Source organism: Dryas octopetala, chromosome 4, assembly GCF_963921425.1.
Source record: "Dryas octopetala chromosome 4, drDryOcto1.1, whole genome shotgun sequence".
NCBI lineage: Eukaryota > Viridiplantae > Streptophyta > Magnoliopsida > Rosales > Rosaceae > Dryas > Dryas octopetala.
The window spans coordinates 13,548,965-13,572,314 of NC_141369.1; the positions used below are offsets into that span (position 1 = coordinate 13,548,965).

The window sequence follows — 23,350 nt, forward strand, 5'->3', positions numbered from 1 at the left end:
GGTAACCTACACGTGTCCAAATATGATTGCAGACAACGGGTCTCAAGTCAACAATGAAAGCTCAATTGAGTTCTGATATCTTATTGAACTCATAACAACTGCATGGTTGTTATTATATATTGTATTATTGTGGTTGTTAGATGAGAGTGATGTTATAATCACTAAAACTAATCACAGATTTTTATAGTGGCTCAAATTATGACATCTAAATATCTAATACTCTGAAAACTTTGGTGACAACTACTATTAAAAACCATAATGGAGGTACTTATATAATGGGATGGTCCATAATTGCATTGAGATTATGACTTGGGATTTTTCATGCTTTTAGCATCATCAAAGATGACTATTTTCTTACAATTTCTCTCATAGGATACATGCATGTCATCACATTTTAACATATCTATATGCTATAACCATGTAACTTAAAAAAACAAATTGTCATCAAAGTTTTTGTAGCACTATAATCAAAGTAATTATGAGGATTTAGTAGGATTTAATTGAAGGTAAATGTGACCTAATTAAAATATTGAATTTAGATGTTGACATAAATATTGCAAATTGAGAAATAGAAAAATATCATAATTGTTATTTTACCAATTACCAAATAATTTGGCAAGTTATTTGTTGAATGTGTGCGATCCAAATTGAAATTGATAGTAAAACATATTAGATATGAGTCAACATAACATAATAATATTATGATCACCAAATTTACTCTTAAAATAATATATATTTTTTTAAATTTGACCGTAAAACTACGACAAGATTAATAATACATGTGTTGTAATATAAATATATTAATAATACTACTTGATGATGTTACGATTATACCAAAAATTTACTTCAAAATGATGTATAGAAGCACCATCACATGAGTAGAGAAAATTTAATAAGATAAATTTATCAAGTATAGTAGTGCGTACCTAAAGAGAATATTACTAAAAATATTATCTAGATTTATTACTTTCCTTTAACAATGATCTCTAACCAAAAATTAAATAAAAACCTTGACAAAAAAACAAGTAAAAAACAAAAAAATAAAATAAAATAGAAAAAACACAACACTAGTTACAAAAGACAAAAGGAGTAGAGATGCGCCTACAAGCTATCACTGATTGTGTAACAACTAAAAGCGCGAGCTGAGTTGGGAAAGGGGCAACCGGTTCACCCGGTAAAAAGAAATATAAAAATAATTAATTCACAGAAAATATAGTAATAAAAAGACAAGCAAAGCGAGAGCTGTAATGACTAATGAGTAGTGAGAGATCAGAAATGTCGTGGTGAATGGGCGAAGAGTTCAGAGCCTTTGCCGACAGATCTACTTTCTGATATTCCATAAACATTGACACCACAATTCGAGGAAGCTAATCTAAGCAATTGGCAACTAGTCATGGAAGCCAATGCTGGACTGGTGGCTGGCTCTTACAACCGCAACGAGCTCGTTCGGATTCGCCACGATTCCGATAGCGCGGTGAGTCATTCCAGAATGCCCATTTCGATGTTTTCTTGTGTTGCTGTTTGTTTTTTTAATTTGGGATTTTTTTCCTGTACTGTGTGGATCTGAGTTTTGAGTAAATTTTGTGATTTTTTTCACTGAATCGGAAATGGGTAGTTGTTGGGATTGGAAATTGAGCATGGTTTGCATCTTCAGTCCGAAATGTATATATTTTTTTCCAGTAAAGTTTGGATTTGTTAAAGCTCTGATCTTGTTGATTTTCTTTTCCTTTTTAATAATTATGGAATGGAATGGTAAGTGTAATTTCTCTCAGATCAATGTGTATATTGAATTTGGGGACACTTCTTGACAACCCAATTAAATTTTTATTAGTTTTTCAAGGGTTGTTTTCCAGTTTGATGGTTCTTTTATCTGTGTACAGTGAATCTAAGATCTTGATAGTTCAGTCTAATGGGGATTTAAGTTATTCTTGGACATCTCAGTTGACTTCAGCTCAAACCCACTTAACAAAACTCCTCTCACGAAATTTTAGCTTATTTCTTATTTGTTCTCATTTACTCACTCACTTACTCACTCACTCACTCACTCACTTACTCACTCACTCACTCACTCACTCACACATAACGCATGTCTGAGATTTGTTCTTTGAACTTACTGAGCCGAGAGATGTTCATACTTTTACTGTTCTCTGACCATTGTCATTGGGTAATGCAGCCCAAACCCCTGAAGAATCTGAACGGCCAGATATGTCAGATCTGTGGTGATACTGTTGGACTTACAGCCACTGGCGATGTCTTTGTTGCCTGCAATGAGTGTGCCTTCCCTGTTTGTCGGCCTTGTTATGAGTATGAGCGGAAAGATGGCAACCAGGCTTGCCCACAGTGCAAGACTAGATACAAAAGGCACAAAGGTTAGCTTGTTTTTTCATTATTTTTATTGAATTGAATTCCATTATCTTCGCTTGTAGCCAATTTTTGCAATGAAGTTAACAAGACTGATTTACTTTAGGGAGTCCCCGGGTGGACGGAGATGATGATGAGGATGACGTTGATGATCTGGAGAATGAGTTCAATTATGCACAAGGAAATAGCAATGCCAGACGCCAGTGGCAAGGAGAAGATGCTGACCTCTCATCCTCCGCTAGACATGAATCTCAACAGCCAATTCCCCTTCTCACCAATGGGCAGTCGGTAGTCAATTAGTAATTGGGCTTCTTAATATCACTCATTTATCATTAAATATGATTCTTTATTTAATTCATAAAGCTTCTCATTTTCATAGTGATGAGAGTTTTTTTTTTTTTTTGGTTCTTGAGCTCTTCCTTTGCAAGTATTATATGAGTGGTATATGCATTTTGTTAAATATTACCTTTAAACTAAAATGCTCTTAACCCCTTCAGGTAGTGTCTGGTGAGATTCCCTGTGCCACACCTGACAACCAATCTGTGCGAACTACATCAGGTCCTTTGGATCCGCGGCAGCCAGGTACAACTTAATTACATTGATACAGAAAGTCTTCTGACAATTGACTTGTTTGAATTTCATTTGATTATGCTGTTTATTGTTACAGTTCCAGTCAGAATAGTGGATCCGTCAAAGGACTTGAATTCTTATGGGCTAGGAAATGTTGACTGGAAAGAAAGGGTTGAAGGCTGGAAACTCAAACAGGACAAAAATATGATGCAGATGACTAGTAGATACACTGAAGGAAAGGGGGACATGGAAGGCACTGGTTCAAATGGAGAAGAACTCCAAATGTGAGCATCCTGAGTAAAGTCTTTATTTTGCTTGCTCATTTAAATGGTTATGAATGCTGAGTTTATTGGTTTGGATGACTTTTGAAATTGGTGTACTGTATTAGCTTGCATACAGAAAATTATCCTTGGGATCTCAGAATGTTTTCTGTTATATTATTAAATCATCTTTCTAAATTTATGTGCAATGATCCAGTGTTGGAGCATGCATTTTTTCCTTCACATTATAAAGAATGGAAATGAAAAGTGTCTACAACAGTCAAGTGTCAATATAGTGCAATTTTTCCATGAAGATGACAGTTTATCGTTCTTATTTTTTGTTTGTCTCAGGGCTGATGATGCTCGACAACCCATGAGTTGCGTGGTGCCTCTTTCTTCATCTCAGCTGACACCTTATCGTGTTGTGATCATACTCCGGCTTATTATTCTGTGTTTCTTTTTGCAATACCGAGCAACTCACCCAGTGAAAGATGCATACCCATTATGGTTAACATCAGTTATCTGTGAGATTTGGTTTGCTTTATCCTGGCTTCTGGATCAGTTTCCAAAATGGTCTCCCATTAATCGTGAGACCTATCTTGACAGGCTTGCACTGAGGTTGGTCAACTTGATGTGGTGGTTATTAAAAATAGTTTCATATCATTTTTAAGATTACGTGGATAACCATAGTTGTCACCATGCAGGTATGATCGTGAAGGGGAACCATCACAGTTAGCTCCTGTAGATGTGTTTGTCAGTACAGTGGATCCCATGAAAGAGCCTCCTTTGGTTACGGCTAACACTGTTTTGTCCATACTTTCTGTGGACTACCCTGTGGACAAAGTCTCTTGCTATGTATCAGATGATGGGTCAGCAATGCTCACATTTGAATCCCTTTCTGAAACTGCGGAGTTTGCTCGGAAGTGGGTGCCCTTTTGCAAGAAACACAACATTGAACCTAGGGCCCCTGAATTTTATTTTGCCCAAAAGATTGATTACTTAAAAGACAAGATACAGCCTTCTTTTGTAAAAGAGCGTAGAGCAATGAAGGTGAGTGATATGCAAGTTCAATATGTTGCATGGGTTTTTCAAAAAATTTATTCATGATTATCTCTTATGTGCTCATTTCAATTCTCTGCATGTGTTACCTGCTTTTGAATTGAAATCTCTTGAGAGGTTTATAGGTCATAGTATTTGATTATCTGTGAGAGTTCAAAGGATGTTTGGAGAGCAGATTGTGGTAACTTCATATGTGCTTAGCACTACAAGTTGAGTAAAAAATGCATTTTTTTTTTGCCCCCACAGAGAGAGTATGAAGAATTCAAGGTACGGATCAATGCCCTAGTTGCCAAGGCACAGAAAATGCCTGAAGAAGGTTGGACAATGCAGGATGGGACTCCATGGCCTGGGAACAATTCCAGGGATCATCCGGGAATGATCCAGGTACTCACATTTTCATCCAGTGTATTTAGGTTTCTGCCTCTTCTTGCTCTTATAATAATTTTAATTTTCTATATGTGGAAAAACAGGTCTTCTTAGGCCACAGTGGGGGCCTTGATACTGATGGAAATGAACTGCCTCGACTTGTTTATGTTTCTCGTGAGAAGCGACCTGGCTTCCAGCATCACAAGAAAGCTGGAGCAATGAATGCATTGGTTTGTTATCCTCTGAAATTGTTTTAGATTAATTTTTATTTCTGGGTAGCCAGTGGTTCAACTTAATTGGAACTGTATTTTGATTACTGGATTATTTCTGTTAAAGCTGGATAACAGCTCAAAATCATCCATTTTTGGATGATATACACTAGTATTAATGCAAAAATGTGGGGTCTATGTACACCACTAGCATTTTTTAAGACCACTCTGGTAGGACCCTTCTTAATATTTCCTTGTCCAATTAGGATCCTCAGTAGTTCCTTGACCAATTAGGGTCCTCAATATTTCCTTGACCAACTACATTGTTGGAGGGTTACTGACATTTTTTGGCTTGGTGAAATAAATTGTTGGTAAATACTTATTTTATGGTAATAAAAAGTCAACATCTCTTAAACAAGGTTTTGTTAGATAAGATCAGTTCCCTGATGATTTGCAGTCTCTGCCAAAGCCATTTTGATTCTAACTTGTTTCACCTTGTGCCATGTAGATTCGAGTTTCAGCTGTCTTGACAAATGGTGCATATCTTTTGAATGTCGATTGTGATCACTACTTCAATAACAGTAAAGCTCTTAAGGAAGCCATGTGTTTCATGATGGACCCAGCTTATGGGAAGAAGACCTGCTATGTACAGTTCCCACAACGTTTTGATGGCATTGATTTGCACGATCGATATGCCAATCGCAACATTGTCTTCTTCGATGTAAGTGCTACTTGGTTTATGATTACCAATTACAAATATCACTCAATGCGACATTTTGTGCTTAGGCTAGTAAAATTCGTTCTTATTTCGTTTTATTTGCAGATCAACTTGAAAGGGCTGGATGGCATCCAGGGTCCAGTCTATGTGGGAACTGGTTGCTGTTTCAACAGGCAAGCTCTATATGGGTATGATCCAGTTTTGACCGAGGAAGATTTACAACCAAACATTATCGTCAAGAGTTGTTGTGGTTCAAGAAAGAAGGGAAAGCATAGCAATAAAAAGTATATTGACAAGAAGAGGGCAGTTAAAAGAACTGAATCCACCATTCCCATTTTCAATATGGAAGACATTGAGGAGGGTGTTGAAGGTTGTTTATTGTTATTAACATATTTAATTTTTAAGTTTTTCCCTCCAAACATCTTACAACTTATATTGATGTTCTGCTTTATCTATGAATTAGGGTGGGTCTATTGCATGCATTCAAGAAACTTCTAACATCTATTTTTTTTTTTTAAAGATTTCTGTTTTTTTTTTTTTTTTTTTTTTTTTTTTTTTTTTTTTTTTCTGGATCCAATGTCAGCCTCGTAAACAATTCCATTTGTTTGATAAAACTTTTTAAAAATAAATTATTAATTTGAGATTTGATATTGACCAATTTGACAGCGAAATCGAAATGATGTTTTTACTGCATCCCTGCTGTGCATTGTTAACTAGATTGTTCATATTCTGTAGGTTATGATGAGGAGAGGTCCCTTATGTCTCAGAAGAGCTTAGAGAAGCGCTTTGGTCAATCTCCAGTTTTTATTGCAGCCACCTTCATGGAACAAGGAGGCATTCCGCCTACAACCAATCCTGCAACTCTTTTGAAGGAAGCCATACATGTTATTAGTTGTGGATATGAAGACAAGACAGAATGGGGAAAAGAGGTAAGTTAGTATAGCAATTTAGCATCTAGCAGCTCTCATTCCTCTAAATAAAATATTTAGCATTGATCTACACCTATTAGATGGACGTGATTTTTGTTTCACAGTAATTGAACATTTTCTTCTTTTGTCACCAGATTGGATGGATCTATGGTTCTGTGACCGAAGATATTTTAACCGGGTTTAAGATGCATGCCCGTGGTTGGATATCAATCTATTGCATGCCTCCCCGCCCAGCATTTAAGGGGTCTGCTCCTATCAATCTTTCTGATCGTTTGAACCAGGTGCTTCGGTGGGCCCTGGGGTCGATTGAAATTTTGCTCAGCAGGCATTGCCCCATATGGTATGGCTACAATGGGAGGTTGAGGCTTCTGGAGAGAATTGCATACATCAACACCATTGTTTACCCCCTCACATCTATACCTCTGATTGCATACTGTTTGCTTCCTGCGTTTTGCCTTCTCACAGGGAAGTTCATCATTCCTGAGGTAAGTACTAGTTCTGTGTCAATCTTACTCAAAAAAAGAAACAAAAAAGTATATATTAAATGATTCTTTGAAGTGCACCAAAAATGTGCTGTCCATGAGACCTTTTCCCCTTCAATTTTAGTCTTTTGACACTCTAGATTTTTACATCCAATGAGTCTGTTGAATGTTTATGCAGATAAGCAACTTTGCTAGCATGTGGTTTATCCTCCTCTTTGTTTCCATTTTCACAACTGGAATTCTTGAGCTGAGGTGGAGTGGAGTCAGCATTGATGACTGGTGGAGGAACGAACAGTTCTGGGTCATTGGTGGCACATCCGCTCATCTGTTTGCTGTCTTCCAAGGTCTCCTAAAAGTTCTTGCAGGGATTGATACCAACTTCACTGTCACATCAAAGGCATCCGACGAGGATGGGGATTTTGCAGAGCTTTATGTGTTCAAATGGACAGCACTTCTCATCCCTCCAACCACAGTTCTTATTGTGAACTTGATAGGTATTGTGGCTGGTGTTTCATATGCCGTAAACAGTGGATACCAGTCTTGGGGTCCACTCTTCGGCAAACTGTTTTTCGCCATTTGGGTCATTGCACATCTGTATCCATTCCTGAAGGGTCTATTGGGTCGACAAAATCGTACCCCCACAATTGTCATCGTGTGGTCTATTCTCCTTGCTTCAATATTTTCCTTGCTATGGGTGCGCATCGACCCCTTCACATCTGACGCCACAAAAGCTGCATCAAAAGGTCAATGTGGCATCAATTGTTAGTTCAATTTCGAAGATAATCTTTTCATGGAAACACCATCTTTCTCCACCTGTGTGTGTATATAACAAGAAATCAAGTCGTCTGCAGAACTTCTATGGGCGGTCTCCATGGCCAAAACGGAGTCTGGTGGGTGAAAAATTGAGAACCCTTTGTGTATCTTTTTTGTTGTCCCTTTGACAAGTGTTTATTATTAGTCCATACTGAAATACCGGTTTCTTGAACTTTGATCTGAGTCATTGTTGTGCAGTATTGTCATGGTTGTCAAGAGAGGATATAGGAGCTATTTATTTATTTATTGCAGTACTTGGTCTCTGATAGGACAGAGTATGTTTTGTTCTATGTAATCTTATTATGGGTTCTCATGATGGAACTACAATTGAATACAAGATTCTTTTCACCTGACAAGCCTATATGAATTATATCACTGTTATTATTCATTCAACACAATTTCTATAAAATCTGTAAAATCTTTTAGTGGCTGACAATCTGGTTTGTTTTTTAAACTGAATTTTATTTTTTAGAAAAATAATTATATTTTCTTTGACCGAAATAATATGAGATTCAATGTGCATGAAATATTGACTTTCAGTAAAGTAGCAAGACATTATTTTTAAAAAAATTTATGTACTAACCTAGAGCAAGACATTTTGAATTAGGTCACAAATTTGTTTACTATACAATTGTAACTGTTTCAAATTCATAAAAATTCAAAATTTATAAAAGTTTAATGCTTTTGATTTAAGCTTGGGGGATGAAGTTCTATAATCTAGAGACTAAACATTAAACTTTAAGCCTTGCAAATATTGAAAAAAAAAACATGTCTTTTATAACATTTTATGGTTCACTTAATAGATTGTTTACCAAATTTTGTTCAGAAAAATAACTTTAGGGTGTGTAGAAATTTCAGCGGAAAATAAGAGTAGATACATGACATTTAGTCATTTACATAAGGATAAGGAGAACACCTTCTACTATCGGCCTTTGTTTTTCATGGGAGTGGGACATTTTAGTACTGTGGGAGTGGGACATTACCTTGCTTGCCAAGTGTACAAAAAATTAATAAAAAATAATTTTAAAAACTTAAAATAATTTTCAAATGGTAATGTCCCACTCCCACAGTACTAAAATGTTTAATATATAGTAGGTGTGTCACCTGTAACCATAATTTCCCAAATGATATAGACATGACACTATGGTGCCTATTAGTTTGACACCTTATAGAGCCTCTTGCATAAATGTGGTATTAATTGCTTTAATATAGTCATTGTAAGGATTATGACTTCATATCCACTAATTGAAAAAGACTATAATTCATATACAAGGAATTGACTATTAAAAACACAATAAATGGGCCTAGTTAGCTATTAGCTAGCTAGTGAAATTTACCAAGTTATATGAGATATTTGGATAATCTCATTTTCATTAGGAATGGGAGAGAAAGTAGCTCTATGTAAGGAAGAGGATGCTATAGTCATCTTATCCTTCTACGGTTCTACCCCATTCATCTTTTACCCAACCATCAATATTTTCAAAATACCCATAATTCATAATCCTATCTTTTTTCTTTTCTTGCTACCCAAAAAGATGTGGCCATAAGCTCAGAACTAATGACCAACATGGTGCATAGACAAAGTCACCTGTGGGCCTAAGGTGGCCTATGATCATGGCTCCTAATATTGGTAGCAAAAAGAATTTATATAACAAATCAATTTGTTTATATAGTTTTTTGGGACTTATAACTTTAGTAATTAAAAGTATTTATCTTTATAACTAAAGTTTCAAATTCGAATTCTCATTTTGGAATATCAATATGGAAATTTTTTTTGCTTTGTTTTCTTGTTTTCTTCTGGCAGAGTGCATGTTAGGTTTAGAAATGTGAAATTTGCACACTATTGGGGGACTATTAGCTATTGGTTTACACAATATTGACCATTCTATTTGTGCCAGATGGTTGAAAGCAGTGATTTTTTAACTTTTTAATTGTCCATATTAAGCCTTCATTTTAAAATGAAAGCCCTTCTCGACTGTTTTTTGTGATGGAAATTACAAAACTAAGCAAAGAAGAAACATCAAATAGGTAATAGAATAGGCCAAAGTGGTTGGAATAAGATGGTATGCGCTAAAGCTAGTAACAGAACCAAAGATTCTACCAATAAATAATTGATCAATAAAATTAAAAAAATAACAGAACCCAATAGATAATAGCTAAACTAAAATTATATAAAATCATTTTGAGATGGGGACTTTGATGTGGGGGAGTCAGGCTTGGCGACTCTGAGGCCTATCTTTGTGCATGGACATGAATGTAAACTTACGGAAAAATGCAACAAAAACATGGTTGGTTTAATCTTTCGGGTTTTATGGTGAAATGTTTTAAAATGAAAATTACTTATTTTCGGAGGTTAAAAAACTTCATTCTTGTTGAATGAAATAATACTAAAAAGTAAATGTTGAGTGTATATTTTACACTAGGCATGTAAAGTCTTATGATACCATGTATAATGTCACGAGCTTCTCTTACCACAACTAATTATTTATGGGTTGAATGCTTCAATATTAGACTTGACAAATGAGTCGTGTTTTGAGGGTTCGGATTAAAACTCGACATGACCCGTTAGTGTTAACAGGTGAACCCGATACGTTAATCTACGAGTGGCAAAAATTTCAACCCAAACACGACCTGAAAAATAACGGGTATACATTACCCAATCCATTTTACCCGTTAGAAATAATTTAAATAATAAAAATTTATCACTCATCACTCCCTCCCCCAGATCCAGCCTCCTCCCCCCTCTAGTGATCCCCCTTATCCCCTTCCCCCTTTCCGGCAATTCCCCTTCTCCCCCCCGATCCGGCATCCTCCCTCCCCAGCCCAACCCCCCGCACACGGCACTCCCCCAGCCCCTCTCGCACCCACCCCTACGCGCCCAAGCAGACTACTAGTAAGTGGTAACTGGCAAAGAAAGAGCACAGTGAGAGAGAGCTAGAGAGGGAGCGGCTGCGAAGTGTTTAGGTGAGTTGTTTTTGTTAAGTGATAAAATTACTTAAATGCCTTTATTTTTAACGGATCTAATGAGTTTTGCGGGTTGGCACTGATACGACTCGTTATCTTAACGGGTTGTGAATGAGTGACGACCATTTCATCATCTAACATAAGAACAACCGGTTGAGATTGCTAGCCTATCCATGACATTATGATCCAATTATCTTACTAAGTAGATCATGATTCATGACCCACCAATGATTGATGTCAGACCAGAGTGGCAGTGGTTTTGGTGAGTCCTAGAAGACAAACCTTTGAATGGAGCTTTTTGAGAAATTGGCTGTATATATAAGACATGGAAATATGCAAGTTGATGATTAAGGTTTGTAGTACTTGGAGTGACAGTTCTAGAAGGATGCGCTGCCATTCTTGGATTTCATGTATGCATTATTTGTTCTCAATTTGTTTGCTAGTTTGTAGTAGTGTCACTGATGGCATTGTCTTTCTCTTTTACTCAATACTCAATAATGCATGTTTTAAGGGAATCGAATTTTGCTACTGACATACTAATTGATTTTGATAAAAAGGGTTATGTATATTTTTTGATTAATCAATTGACGTCCTTGAATTTTAAATTTAATTAAATTTATTCCAACAAAGAAAGACGGTGTGTAATTCTTAGACTAAACAGTCATAAAGTAGCTCCTTAATTTCCCAACTAAAGTATCAAACTTATTTATGGGATACCCAGAAGTAGTATACATTACACTGTACAATACATGGCCTATTTTATGTTACAAAAAAATTAGAGCTCAACACAAACTGAAAATTTCTAAACTGTACCAGATGATGATACACATTGATTCTTCATGGACCGAGCTTTGGTGTGTCACATGGCCCAACAATGCCAGAGTCCAAATTGTCTTCCAACCCACTATTGGCATTGTAACAAAGCCCAGAATTATTATAAAGCCTAAGCTTCCTTCTCATCCTCCAAACCATTTCTCTCCCAAACGGGATTGGCCCAATTAGCCCGTTATCGTTTAATCTCAATTCACTAAGACCTTTCAGCTCTCGAAAGCTAATTGGGATTGAACCATTCAAGTGGTTACCATCAAGATGAAGCACACGAAGGCTTGGCAAGTGACCTAGAGATGGAGGTATAGGACCATGCAAATTCATGTTTGATAAAATTAGGGTCATTAGTCCCTTCATACCATCAAACCCATCACTAGGAACTGGTGATGGGCCCATTGGGTTTCCTTTGAGGATCAAAGTTTGGAGGGAAATTAAGGTTCTAAGCCAGATGGGAATTGGACCCATGAGGTGGTTGTAGCTCAAATCCATGAGCATGAGGTTTCCTAGGCCGGAAATGGAGTCGGGTATCAGGCCGGTGAGTCGGTTGTGGCCCAAGTCCATTTTGATTAGGGCATGGCAGGCTCCAATGGTGGGTGGGATTGAGCCCACTAGAAGGTTTTGGCTCAGGTCAAAAATGCTCAAAATTGGGAAGGTGAAATTGGGGATTGAACCGTTTAGTCTATTGCTGCTCAAGTCTAACGACCTTAGACCGGTGATCCGGCCCAATGATACCGGAATTGAACCGTTGAGATTATTTTTGTGGAGGTCAAGAACCCTTAAACGGGTGAGATTGCCCAACTCAATAGGAATGGGACCCACATGCCCATTTTCTCTAAGCACTAAAGTTTGGAGTGTGGGACCCAATTGCCCCAAAAACGTCGGGATTGGCTGAGGATTGTAACTAAAACAACGGTAGAAAAACAAGGTTCGAAGATAAGCAAGTTTTGTGATGGAGGGTGAAATATGGGACCGGGTTGGGTCGCAGGTCGGGAAGGCGGTGTCGTCGGATAAGGCCCCGAACGAGAGGGAGACGACGTGGTACACGTTGTCCTTGTCGGGCATGCACTCAATGCCATGCCAACGGCCCCGGCACACGTCGGGAATGTCGGTGGCCCAGTCGTTACCGGTGGCCCGCATGATGTCGTACACCGCTTCTTGCTCCTGGGTGTCGGTTCGGATCCCCTTTTTGTTCATGGAGAACCCGGTTTGCGGGCCATCCACGAGGGCCCCCGGGACGCCCGAATCCGACATAATGACTGTGAAGGGGGTGGCCAGCAGCCAAAAGTGCATGAAAGATAGAAGAAAGAGTGGTGGTAGAAACATTTTGGGGGCTGAGGAAATGAGTGTCATTTTGAGAAAACTAGGACTAGTTATGGGATTGAGTGCTGTGGGTTTGTTGTTGATTATATATGAGGCTGAATCGGATCGGAGTTAATGGGATCCGGGTCGGGTTGGTGGGTGAGGTAATTATTAAGTGACAAAAAAGGAGGTTGGTTTGTGTATGGAATATTTATGGGTTCACGGGAAATGGGAGAGTGGAAAATAAATGTACATGGAATTTTTTGAGCATTAATGAGCTTCACGGGATTTACACACACTGACTCGATCAGCTCATCAACCTGGTAAATTAATTTCATGGTAACTGAATTCCAATTCACTTTCTAGTTTCTAACCACAAGTTCTAGCAGAATTTAATACCATCTTTTGATGATATCCCAGAAATATATACAAAACATTGGGCAAAAAGCCATGGCCAAACCCACCAATAAAAACGAACCTGCTTCTAATTTAGTCAGGCAGAAAATGACCCACTAACCCAAATCAGCTCCTTTTTCTTCGTCTACTAGTTTTTTGAGCTCCTTCAGCTTCTTTCTTCTTCTGGGTCTTCCTGAACTCTCTCTCTCTCTCTCTCTCTCTCTCTCTCTCTAGCTTGTTGCAGAGTGGAGGGGAGAGAGAAAAGTTAAAGCTGATCGAACTGCTAAAGAAGATGAAAAGGGGAGAACGAAACAGAGACAGGATTTTCAGAGAGCAAAGAAGGCATAGTCTTTTTATCCACTGTCCACACCCTTGTGGCATCTTCTTTGGCCTTGTTTGCTTTGTCTTTCAAATTATTTTTGGTTCAGTAGTTGTCATTTTTCTTTTCAATATCAATTTTTCAAAGCAGCAGAATTAGAAACACATGGGGATGGGGGAGTGAGTGGGGATTCATTTTAATTCTTAAACTATATATTCTTTGGGAGAATAAAGGTTTGTCTGTTTGTTTTCTTATTTTATTATTTGAGGATTATGTGAAACATTTGTGAATGTGATGTTTGTATGTTAGACTTCGGCAGAACATAGGATATTCTGGTCAAATAAAAATCAGCAGTGTTAGAGATTTTAAATGATGTCTCAGTATTTTATGTGATGAATTTAACAAAAAAATTAATTTAAATGAGGCATATTATTGGTTTGTGGGTTCATTCTCTCTTAGAAACCATCTGAACTTTTTTATTTATTCATTTAAAACCATGTTATTACATAATTTAGACCCCAATAATGAGCAGTATTTGATGGGGTATACATTATTGGAGAAAATAAAATGAATACCCATCTTTTATCAAAAGCATGCTTTTGTGCTCTGTTGTGTGTGTTAGTGTGTACGTATATGGGTTACCAAATAAAAATGGAGTTTTTGGAAATTGGATATTAAACCTGAGTTGGCCACTAGTCGCTCAACCACCCACTTTCTAAACAATTTTGGGTTAACTTAGGCCATATTTGGACAAATTAAGGTAAGATTGCTACATAATTCCCTATTTTTTATACATGTTTTTTATGTATAAAATCGCAATAGTGTTGCACGTCCATGAGCTTCATGTGTGCCAAGCTGCTAGAATAGAAAAAGAGGGCTATAACATAAAATGGACTAATGTAATGACCCAAACCCATTTCCACAATTACTAGCTCCAATCAATTAGTGGGCCATTATGATGTAGAAGTAGAAGTTGTAGAACACAACCATCTACTTACGGACTTACCCCCTACCATTAAAAAGATTAAAAGGCCGGATTAAACCACTACAACTTGTTCTATATATAGTTATATACTGTAAAAAGATTAAAAACAAACATTTTATGAGCAAGTGAAATTGTAAAGTTAAGCGTCTATAGTCATGTACTTATCATTTTTTTTTTTCCGGTCTGAATGTACTCGATCATCGATTATGTATCCAAGTGTAGTTGTAATATTACCAACTAACTATATATTGATACTAACTAAGCACTTTCCTAACCCTAGCCGCCATCCCAAAAGAAAAACTCTCTCCTCTCCTTAACCTCTCCATGGGGGAGGGGCGGCCCTTGTGTTCTCACAGACTGCTCCTCCCCTCGCCCCTCTCTCTTTTGTTTTTCTTTTCCTTTTTCTGTGTTTTTATTTTTGTCCTTTGGGATACTCTCATCCCAATAAGTGAGAGTGTTTTCATCTCTCCTTGTGAGAGTTTTTCCACCTCTCTTCGTGAGAGTTTTTCAGATTTTGTTTGTTTTGGTTTGTTTTGTGTTTTGATGCTTTCAGGTTTTCTCTGGCGCTCATCACAAGGTGTTAGGGAGTCACTATTTTCGCCGGTACCGGTCATATTTCCACCGGTTACTATTGCCACATCCGCCACTTTGCGCTATTGTCAGCCTCGACTTAGAGATGTTGGTAGGATCGTGAACCCAAACGCGACTAGTTCGCTAATTCCTACGGTGCCTCTCTGGCTCCGTTTGATGGCTATAGTATCTGCTCGATGCCGATGTTATGAGATCTTCGAATTTCTGTGGGCTTTTCTGCTCCACTTTTGTGGGTTTTTGTTTTCTTGTAAGCCTTTAGGCTCATATTTTGTATTCTCTCTGCCTTTTCGGCTGTTTTAATACAATGATTTGCCTTATTCTCAAAAAAAAAACTATATATTGATATAATGATAATTTTCTCAATAATTTTGAATAAGTCCCAAATTGAATTCCCACTACACAATCTTCTTTGAACTCCAAGATAAATACAAATTCCAGATTGAAAAAAAGATAAATAGAAATTTTAATTGGAGAAAAAAAAAAGAAAAATACAAATGCAGTAATGTCATAGGTATTAGGTCATTCGAACTGTTATTCAGCAAATAAAAAAGAAAAAGAAAAATTCAAAGAACTGTTATTCATTGTGCAGTACTCAACTTAATTTCCACGGTCAAAGAGTTATCAATTTTCATGAGACTAATCCATAGAGGCTTGGAAGGGTATATTAGCCTATAAATTCTTTCCTTACAAGAACCACAATATATAAACCAAAACTTAATACTCAAACCCTAATTCATGAATCATTTTCTTACTTTTTTTTGTCAAGATTTTATTGATTTATATATATAGATATATAAGATATTTCTTAAAATGCACAACACCGATTAATTATTTCCTTATAGAAGTATATTCGTATAACAAGTCCTATGTATATTTTTCTAATTCGCTGGATATTTTTATTTTAGGAAAATGCTGGAGTTTTATTATTCAGTCAAATCAGAATACACAGTATTTGAAAGCCAAAGCGGCCTTTCATCAGTCCAACAACTAACCAGCATGTGAAATAGCAAAATGTGTTTTGACAAAAAAAAAGAAAAAAAGCAAAATGTGCTAATGAAATTCAACATGTAACAAAATACACCATGACTATATAGGCTAAAGTAACAAAACATGACTATATATAGGCCAATCATCATCGATCATGTGCCATAATTAAATAAGACTAGCTACCATTGTTTAATTATTAAATAATCGCATCTTCTTGCTGCAATCCAATTAATTAAGTAAAAGTATAGATGCCAATCTTCTCAATTGGCTGTAGAATACAATTCCATTCTTGAGATTTGAGAATGGAAAAAGTATAGATGCCCATGGAAAGGGAGAAGAGTGGATCGAGGTGACCCCAAAGTCTCACTTTCAGCAAGATTTTTTTGTCATACATGTTGACTTGTGTGTACAGTAAGGAAAAATCATCCAAGTCTTTGTGTTTTGTAACCTTGTTCAATGCTTAAGCATTTCATAAATTCATAATCTTAAAGAACTTTAATTAGCAGCCTCCAGGATTTCATCATTTCGCTTTTATTTAAAAGGAATATTTAAATTTTTTTTATTTATTGCCGAGAGGAAATATGTACTTAAACATTCCCAAAATATGTATTTGTACATATAATTTCAGTATGTACTTCATGCTACCATACATGGTTAATTTATATATATGACGAAAATGAAGCATAATGTACAACATTAGACATACATAAAATGTAGAGATTTATATGGTGAGCCATTGATTTTGTATATTAGAAAATCAATAATTTGAAGAAAGCAAGCCAAACAAAAGTAGGGATTACAACAATATGGTCATTGTTAAATTCACTAAACTATGTGTGGAACATGGTGCTTTTCTTTCTCAAGGTTTTCAGCATCCAATAATGGAGATGCTTAAGCAAAGATATGCAGATGTCCCACCAAAGAAAGAAAAGCATCAAGAAAACTTCTTACAGTTTTGTTATTATAAAACTAGGGAGTCCTCTTATGTTATAGCTTATTAGAAAACAACATGTGGACTTAAATTTCACTACAGGTAATCAGGAATAGTACGTATTCCATAAAATATAAATAATATTTTGAATAAGGGGTTGTTGGGAGGATGCTTCGACACTAAACAACATGAAAAAGAATATAGTTACTATTAAAAAAGCCCATTGTAGACTTTACTATATACTAAAAACACACATTTATATATCCAGTCCACCTTTTAATCGAAAGTTCAAACAATCTTGAAATTACCAGTCCACATAATTAGCATTCATGCTAGTGACTTACAAATACAATTACAATCATTTTTTTTAAGGTTTTTTTTTTCCCTGGCAAAAAAAAAAAAGGTTTTATTTTTTTTTTTTGAGCTTGTGGGTATAAATTTCTTCTAATGGTATATAATACTCCACAAGTAAATGTACCAAAAAACCATGTCAATGACTATTTTTTGGATGTAATCGATCCACAATGACTGAGTTGATTGCTTTTTCTTTGGACTGTCAATCTGTTTTGTGTATATCAACCGTCAATCATTTTCCCTTATCAATTATTGATTGAAAAGAATAGTGAGGGATTAAAGTGCAAAAGAAGAAGGAATGAATAAAAAAAAAAAAGTGATAATTAAGGAATAAAATGAAAAGAAAAAAAGAAGGAACAAGTAAGGAATGCATTCCATTCTTGTTGATCGCTAAGAGTGAATTAGTTATGATGCCGAAATTGCAATTGATCGAAGCAATTAATATTCTTCAACCTTATCACTATAAAACTGGTTGGGGAGAATAACTCTAGTACTGCAAACCAACACTACTTTCTTGTTTTTCCAAATATTGTGTGATCATTTGCATTTCATATCGCTCCTTTTTCTTTTTCCCACTATCAATTCATTTCGAACGTTAACAATGGCTGAAGCGTTCATTTCCCTAATAGTGCAACAGTTGGGTTCGATCATTGGTCAACAGGTTGAACAAAAGGTGAAACTAGTCGTGGATGTTAAGAAAGAAGTTGCAAAGCTCACTAGCAATTTCATAGCTATTGAAGCTGTGCTCCAGAATGCAGAGGAGAGGCAAGTGAAGGAGGCTGACGTGAGATATTGGCTGGATAATTTGAAGGAAGTATCCTACGAGATGGACGACGTGTTGGACGAGTGGAACACTGAAATCCTGAAACTACGTATTCAGAGAGAAGAGAAAGAAGCTGGAAATGCTCATGTTGCTAAAAAGAAGCAGGTATGTTTCTGCATTCCTGCCCATTGGGTTTATTTTGGCCAAGTCAGTAGTCAAGTAATTCTTCGTTATGACATTGGTCATAAGATAAAGGAACTAAATGAAAGGTTATCTTTGATTGCTAGTGAAAGACAAAATTATAACTTTCAATACGCAAAAAGAGGTAGTGAACAACTTGAACGACCAAAAAGCACTTCTTTTGTCGATACGACATTTGGTCGAGTAGACGAAAAGGAAATATTAGTAAGCAAATTGTTGAGTGAGAGTAGTCAAGGAAGTACAGCCCCCCTTGTCATCCCTATCGTAGGGATGGGAGGAATTGGCAAGACAACTCTTGCCCAATTGGCCTATCATGATGAGAAGGTGAAAACCCAATTTGACACTAGAATATGGGTTTGTGTCTCAGACCCATTTGATGAGATCAAGATTGCAAAAGCAATCATTGAAAGTCTCAATAAATATGATAGTATTCTAAATTCAAATGAGTTTGAATCTTTATTGAAATGTATTGATGAAAACATTAAGGGAAAGAAGTTCCTCCTTGTCTTGGATGATGTGTGGGCCGAAGACAATAATGAGTGGGATAAGTTAAAGCTACCTTTGCAAAGTGGTGCTATAGGTAGTAGGATAGTGGTGACAACACGAAAAGATGAGGTAGCTAGGATGATGGGTGCAGCTACTCATAGTATCCGTTTGACGGGGTTGAGTGATCAAAATTGTAGGTCATTATTCTATCACATTGCATTTGGTGATAGGGTAGGAGATGAGTCCAAAGTGTTTGAAGATATTGGTGAAGAACTTGTAAAAAAGTGTAAGGGCATGCCTCTTGTTGCGAAGACATTAGGTGGTCTCATGCGCTATAAGAGAACAAGGAGAGAATGGCTAGATGTTTTGAATAGTAAAATATGGAAGTTAGATGTGGTTCAGAAACAAGTATTCCAACCATTGTTACTAAGTTATTATGATTTGGTTTCAACGGTCAAACGTTGTCTTTTATATTGTGTAATTTTTCCAAAAGATTATGTGATTGAGAAAGACAATTTGATTGAACTGTGGATGTCACAAAATTTTCTTAATTCAAATGGAAACAAAGAGAAGGAAATAGTAGGTCAAATGTATTTTGATAACTTGTCAATGCGATCTTTCTTCCAAGATTTTAAGAAAGATGAGAATGATGGAATAACTATAAGGTGCAAAATGCATGATATTGTGCATGACTTTCTACAATTTCTGACCAAGAATGAATGCCTTAGTATGGAGTTTAAGGGTGGCTATGAGAGTATGGAGTTGGCGGGTGATAAGGTTCGTCATTTTTCCTTAATGTTTGCACCCGAGGGTCCACTTGCTGTTTCTTTTCAGAATTGCAAAAGTTTGCGGACTCTCGCAACTTTTAATTCAAAAATTACTAGTTTTGGCCCAGAGTTGTTTTTACCATTGAAATGTCTTAGGACGTTGAATCTGAGTGACAACTCCATCCAAGAAGTTCCAGAGGAGGTTGGTGAGTTGGTGCACTTGAGGTATCTAGAGTTATCTAATAACACAGGTTTGAAGAAGTTACCTGACACTGTGTGTAATTTATTCAATCTGCAAACTTTGCGACTTATTAATTGCGGTGAACTGGAAACCTTACCTGAGGCCATGGGAAAGCTGATTAACTTAAAGCATCTTCATGTTGCTGGAAGTTATCGATTGAAGTTGCCAAAAGGGATTGGGAGGTTAACAAGTCTGCGAACGCTAGATGAGCTTGAAATTGATGGTGATGAGGACAAGGAAGCATTCAACTTAAGTGATCTGAGAAACATGGACCAGCTTCAGGGGCGTCTTTCTTTAATTGTGAGGAATGTGAAAGATGCGAGTGATGCTGAGAAAGCACAATTGGTGAATAAGAAACACCTTCTCTATTTGGGACTTCATTTTGATGGAGAAGAGCTGCCCGACACCCATGAAAAAATACTGAATGCCTTACAACCAAATCCAAATTTGGAATGTTTAGATATCGTTGGTTACAGTGGCACCACACCGTCTCCCAATTGGATGATGTCTTTAAACAATTTGACAAGGCTTCGGATCCATTGGGGTTCTTGTGAAGTTGTGACTCTTTTGGGGAAATTGGTGTCCCTTGAATGGCTGAGAATTGAGCATTTGCATTATGCGAGAAAGGTGGGATTTGGGTTGTCAAGAATAGAATTAGAAAGCAGGGCATCATCGTCGTCACTCGTTTTATTCCCAAATTTGAAACAACTTGTATTCAAGTACATGGCGGAATGGGAAGAGTGGGAAGTAATGGCAGGTGGGCAGGAGGAGGATTCTCAAATTACAATAATGCCATGCCTTTCTTCCTTAGAAATGTACCGCTGCTCTAGCCTACAAACACTGCCAGAGTTTCTACGGAAGACACCACTGCAGAATTTGAGCATCAATGATTGCGACATTCTAGCAGCAGGATGCCAGAAAGGCAGAGGAAAGGAGTGGCCCAAGATTTCTCACATTCCAAACATCATAATCGATTACAAGACTGTTCAAAAAGACGGAGTTTGGATCCAGCAAGACCACGAAGCCAAGGAGAATGCAGAGTTTAGCTGAACTCGTCCCAGCAATCTCATCCTCCTCTTCTTTTTGGTAATTAATTAAATAATTAAGCTCTTATATTAATTTATGTATTTATTCATTCTATCATCGATCAAACTTGTTTTGTTTTTTGTTTTCCCTCTGCATATTTTATGTGTAAATTAGCTGAATTTCCTTTCTGTGGAGGAGATTGGAGTTGTCAAGCTGATGAATGAGATGCTGTGTAATATGTCGGTAAGTTCAATACCTCTCTGTATATATTAACTTGAACTACTTATTGCCATAATTAAGACTGGCTACCATTAATTAATTGCATCTTCTAATTGCTGTAGAATTAGGAGTAAATTCTTGAGATTAATTTGAGAAACGCATTCGATACATATGCAGTGCAGGAAGATTTTCATTTATCAACAAGTGAACTGATTGATGCACCATTAATTTGACCGATTGATGATGAAGCTCTTACCTAAACTTTACAGGTAACTTAATTAATTATATGTCATCACTATCTCTAGTAATGCCTATATATTTATGTAATATATATGTTTAATGGTTTGAAATTGCACTTGCTAGCTCGTTTATTGTCAATTAATTCTAGATTTGTTACTACAGCCATGGGTTTGACATCATGGGATTTTCTTATCTCAGCGGCCCCAGATTTTCAGTGACCCCAAAGTCTCATTTGAATTCGATCATCATCAACTTATTTCAAGATTTTCTTGTCATATGTTGACCTCTGCACTGTAGTATGAGTCGTATGCCCAATTGAACTCTCTGTCTTGTGTTAACTCCATCTGTACATAAACTGTAATTATTAGCACCCTCCAGGATTTCATCATTTCTCTTGTATTTTACCCTCCAGCCCCTCACAAGGAGTATTAATTTAATGTTTTTCTTATTGCTGATAAGAGGAAATATGTACTTGCACATTCACAGATATTAATTTGTACAAATAATTTCAGTAGTATATAAATTTCATGCTACCTATTTGGGTTAGAATCATTTTTTGATGATCTTAATTTATATGTATCTGCATGCGGTATATACTTTTCTCGTTGAAAGGTACACTACTTGATTTAATTTTTGAATCCCCTAATAGTTTTAGGAGGTGCAATTCTAGTTTCATATCCAAATCTGTAATGAATATAATTTTAATTACGAATTTTCCATATGATAGAGAATCCCCTGCTGCATGGATTAACTGGTTTGTATCACTTACCTAGTGAGTTAGGGGCGCTTTTAATAATTTAATGTATATTTCATTTTCAGAGAGGTTCATTGAATTCCTAAACAATTCGTTACTAAAGACTTCATATTTAGTAATCATCAGATCTCAGTGGAAGTGATCACTTTACTTTGTTTACCTCTATTAGTTTTTATCCCTGTTTTACCGAAAGTCCAATTAAATTTTGCTATAAAGCTATAATGGCAATTAAACTGAAAGTTTGAGGTCATGTGAATATGTTTGGGCATGTTAAGTTGTGTAATAATCTCAGACCCAAAAAAAAAAAAAAATTGTGTAATAATCATTTTTTTGGATCAAGATCATACCTCCTTAATTGATTCAAAAATTTGTAATGACCAAATTGATGCATAATGTACAACATTAGGCATGCATAAAATGTAGAGATTTATATGGTGGGCCATTGATTTTGTATATTCAAAAATCAATAATTTGAAGAAATCAAGAAATTATCAGCCATGCAAAGTAGTAGAGATTATAACAATATGGTCATTATTAAGTTCACTAAACAGTTAATTAATTACACTTACACCCCCCGAAGTTTATCGTCTTTTCACATACACTCCCTGGCGTTTCAACAATTATACATACAACCCCTGAGGTTTCAAAACTATTGCATATAACCCCCTATAGTGAGACGAAAAATGATGAGAAATTATACAAAAGACATACTAAGGGGTTAAATAGCCTAATAAGATTACTCAAGGTGTAAGGTCAAATCTCAATACAAATATATATATTTTTTATTTTTTTTTCTCTTGTGCAGAAGGTTATATGCAATAGTTTTGAAACCTCAGGAGGTGTATGTGTAATTTTTGAAACTCTAGGGATATATGTGAAAATATAATAAATCTCAGAAGGTGTAGATGTAACTAACTCTTTACTAAACTACGTGTGGAAAGGCAATACTTGGATCTACCCCTACGAAGCACCTCCTTGTCCACCCTTACTTATATGGACCAATTATATATGTGTCTTTCTTTTCAAAAAACAAAAAAACAAAATAGAACTTACCAACGTAAAGAAAATTTTCACATTCACCGAATAGAACCCTAAAAGTACCTTCTGTAGTACGTCTTCTCTTCTCTTATCTTCTCTTCTCCAAGCCAAAGTAACTTCAATTCCGACACAGCCATCCGCGACTAGAGTGGAGGTTATTTTCTAAAACCCAACGCTTTTATAACCTGTAATAT

At 36.4% G+C, this 23,350-nt stretch overlaps 3 protein-coding genes across 7 annotated transcripts; 2 read left to right on the plus strand and 1 right to left on the minus strand.

Annotated features, from left to right (window-relative positions):
• The first annotated feature begins 1,261 nt into the window (after nucleotides 1-1,261).
• On the plus strand, nucleotides 1,262-8,123 carry LOC147287032 (cellulose synthase A catalytic subunit 1 [UDP-forming]-like). The gene is made up of 14 exons (XM_086239130.1): nucleotides 1,262-1,474; nucleotides 2,174-2,369; nucleotides 2,468-2,649; nucleotides 2,859-2,943; nucleotides 3,029-3,215; nucleotides 3,543-3,809; nucleotides 3,896-4,241; nucleotides 4,497-4,634; nucleotides 4,721-4,846; nucleotides 5,334-5,546; nucleotides 5,649-5,913; nucleotides 6,279-6,472; nucleotides 6,607-6,957; nucleotides 7,133-8,123. The coding sequence occupies exons 1-14, from the start codon at nucleotides 1,394-1,396 to the stop codon at nucleotides 7,718-7,720; spliced, it is 3,219 nt and encodes a 1,072-aa protein (XP_086095256.1). The 5' UTR covers nucleotides 1,262-1,393; the 3' UTR covers nucleotides 7,721-8,123.
• A 3,405-nt stretch (nucleotides 8,124-11,528) lies between these two features.
• TMM (Leucine-rich repeat (LRR) family protein) lies at nucleotides 11,529-13,008 on the minus strand. The gene has a single exon (XM_086242335.1). The coding sequence runs from the start codon at nucleotides 12,907-12,909 to the stop codon at nucleotides 11,569-11,571; it is 1,341 nt and encodes a 446-aa protein (XP_086098461.1). The 5' UTR covers nucleotides 12,910-13,008; the 3' UTR covers nucleotides 11,529-11,568.
• Nucleotides 13,009-18,018: 5,010 nt separating this feature from the next.
• Nucleotides 18,019-21,846, plus strand: LOC147287034 (putative disease resistance protein RGA1). Of its 5 annotated transcripts, XM_086241920.1 has the most exons (4): nucleotides 18,019-20,965; nucleotides 21,080-21,148; nucleotides 21,307-21,393; nucleotides 21,527-21,846. In XM_086241920.1, the coding sequence occupies exon 1, from the start codon at nucleotides 18,023-18,025 to the stop codon at nucleotides 20,927-20,929; it is 2,907 nt and encodes a 968-aa protein (XP_086098046.1). In that variant the 5' UTR covers nucleotides 18,019-18,022; the 3' UTR covers nucleotides 20,930-20,965; nucleotides 21,080-21,148; nucleotides 21,307-21,393; nucleotides 21,527-21,846. The 5 variants fall into 5 exon arrangements, with proteins under 5 accessions (XP_086098046.1, XP_086098045.1, XP_086098044.1 ...); XM_086241919.1 differs by having other exon boundaries at nucleotides 18,019-21,148; XM_086241918.1 differs by lacking the exon at nucleotides 21,527-21,846 and having other exon boundaries at nucleotides 21,302-21,386.
• Nucleotides 21,847-23,350: the final 1,504 nt, after the last annotated feature.

Bases quoted from the DNA above. Each gene is read 5' to 3' on its own strand.
- LOC147287032 (XM_086239130.1), top strand. From the start codon at position 1,394: ATGGAAGCCAATGCTGGACTGGTGGCTGGCTCTTACAACCGCAACGAG. The intron at 2,370-2,467 runs GTTAGCTTGTTT...GATTTACTTTAG, and splicing joins TAGATACAAAAGGCACAAAG to GGAGTCCCCGGGTGGACGGA. The intron at 3,216-3,542 runs GTGAGCATCCTG...TGTTTGTCTCAG, and splicing joins AATGGAGAAGAACTCCAAAT to GGCTGATGATGCTCGACAAC.
- TMM (XM_086242335.1), bottom strand. From the start codon at position 12,909: ATGACACTCATTTCCTCAGCCCCCAAAATGTTTCTACCACCACTCTTT.
- LOC147287034 (XM_086241919.1), top strand. From the start codon at position 18,023: ATGGCTGAAGCGTTCATTTCCCTAATAGTGCAACAGTTGGGTTCGATC.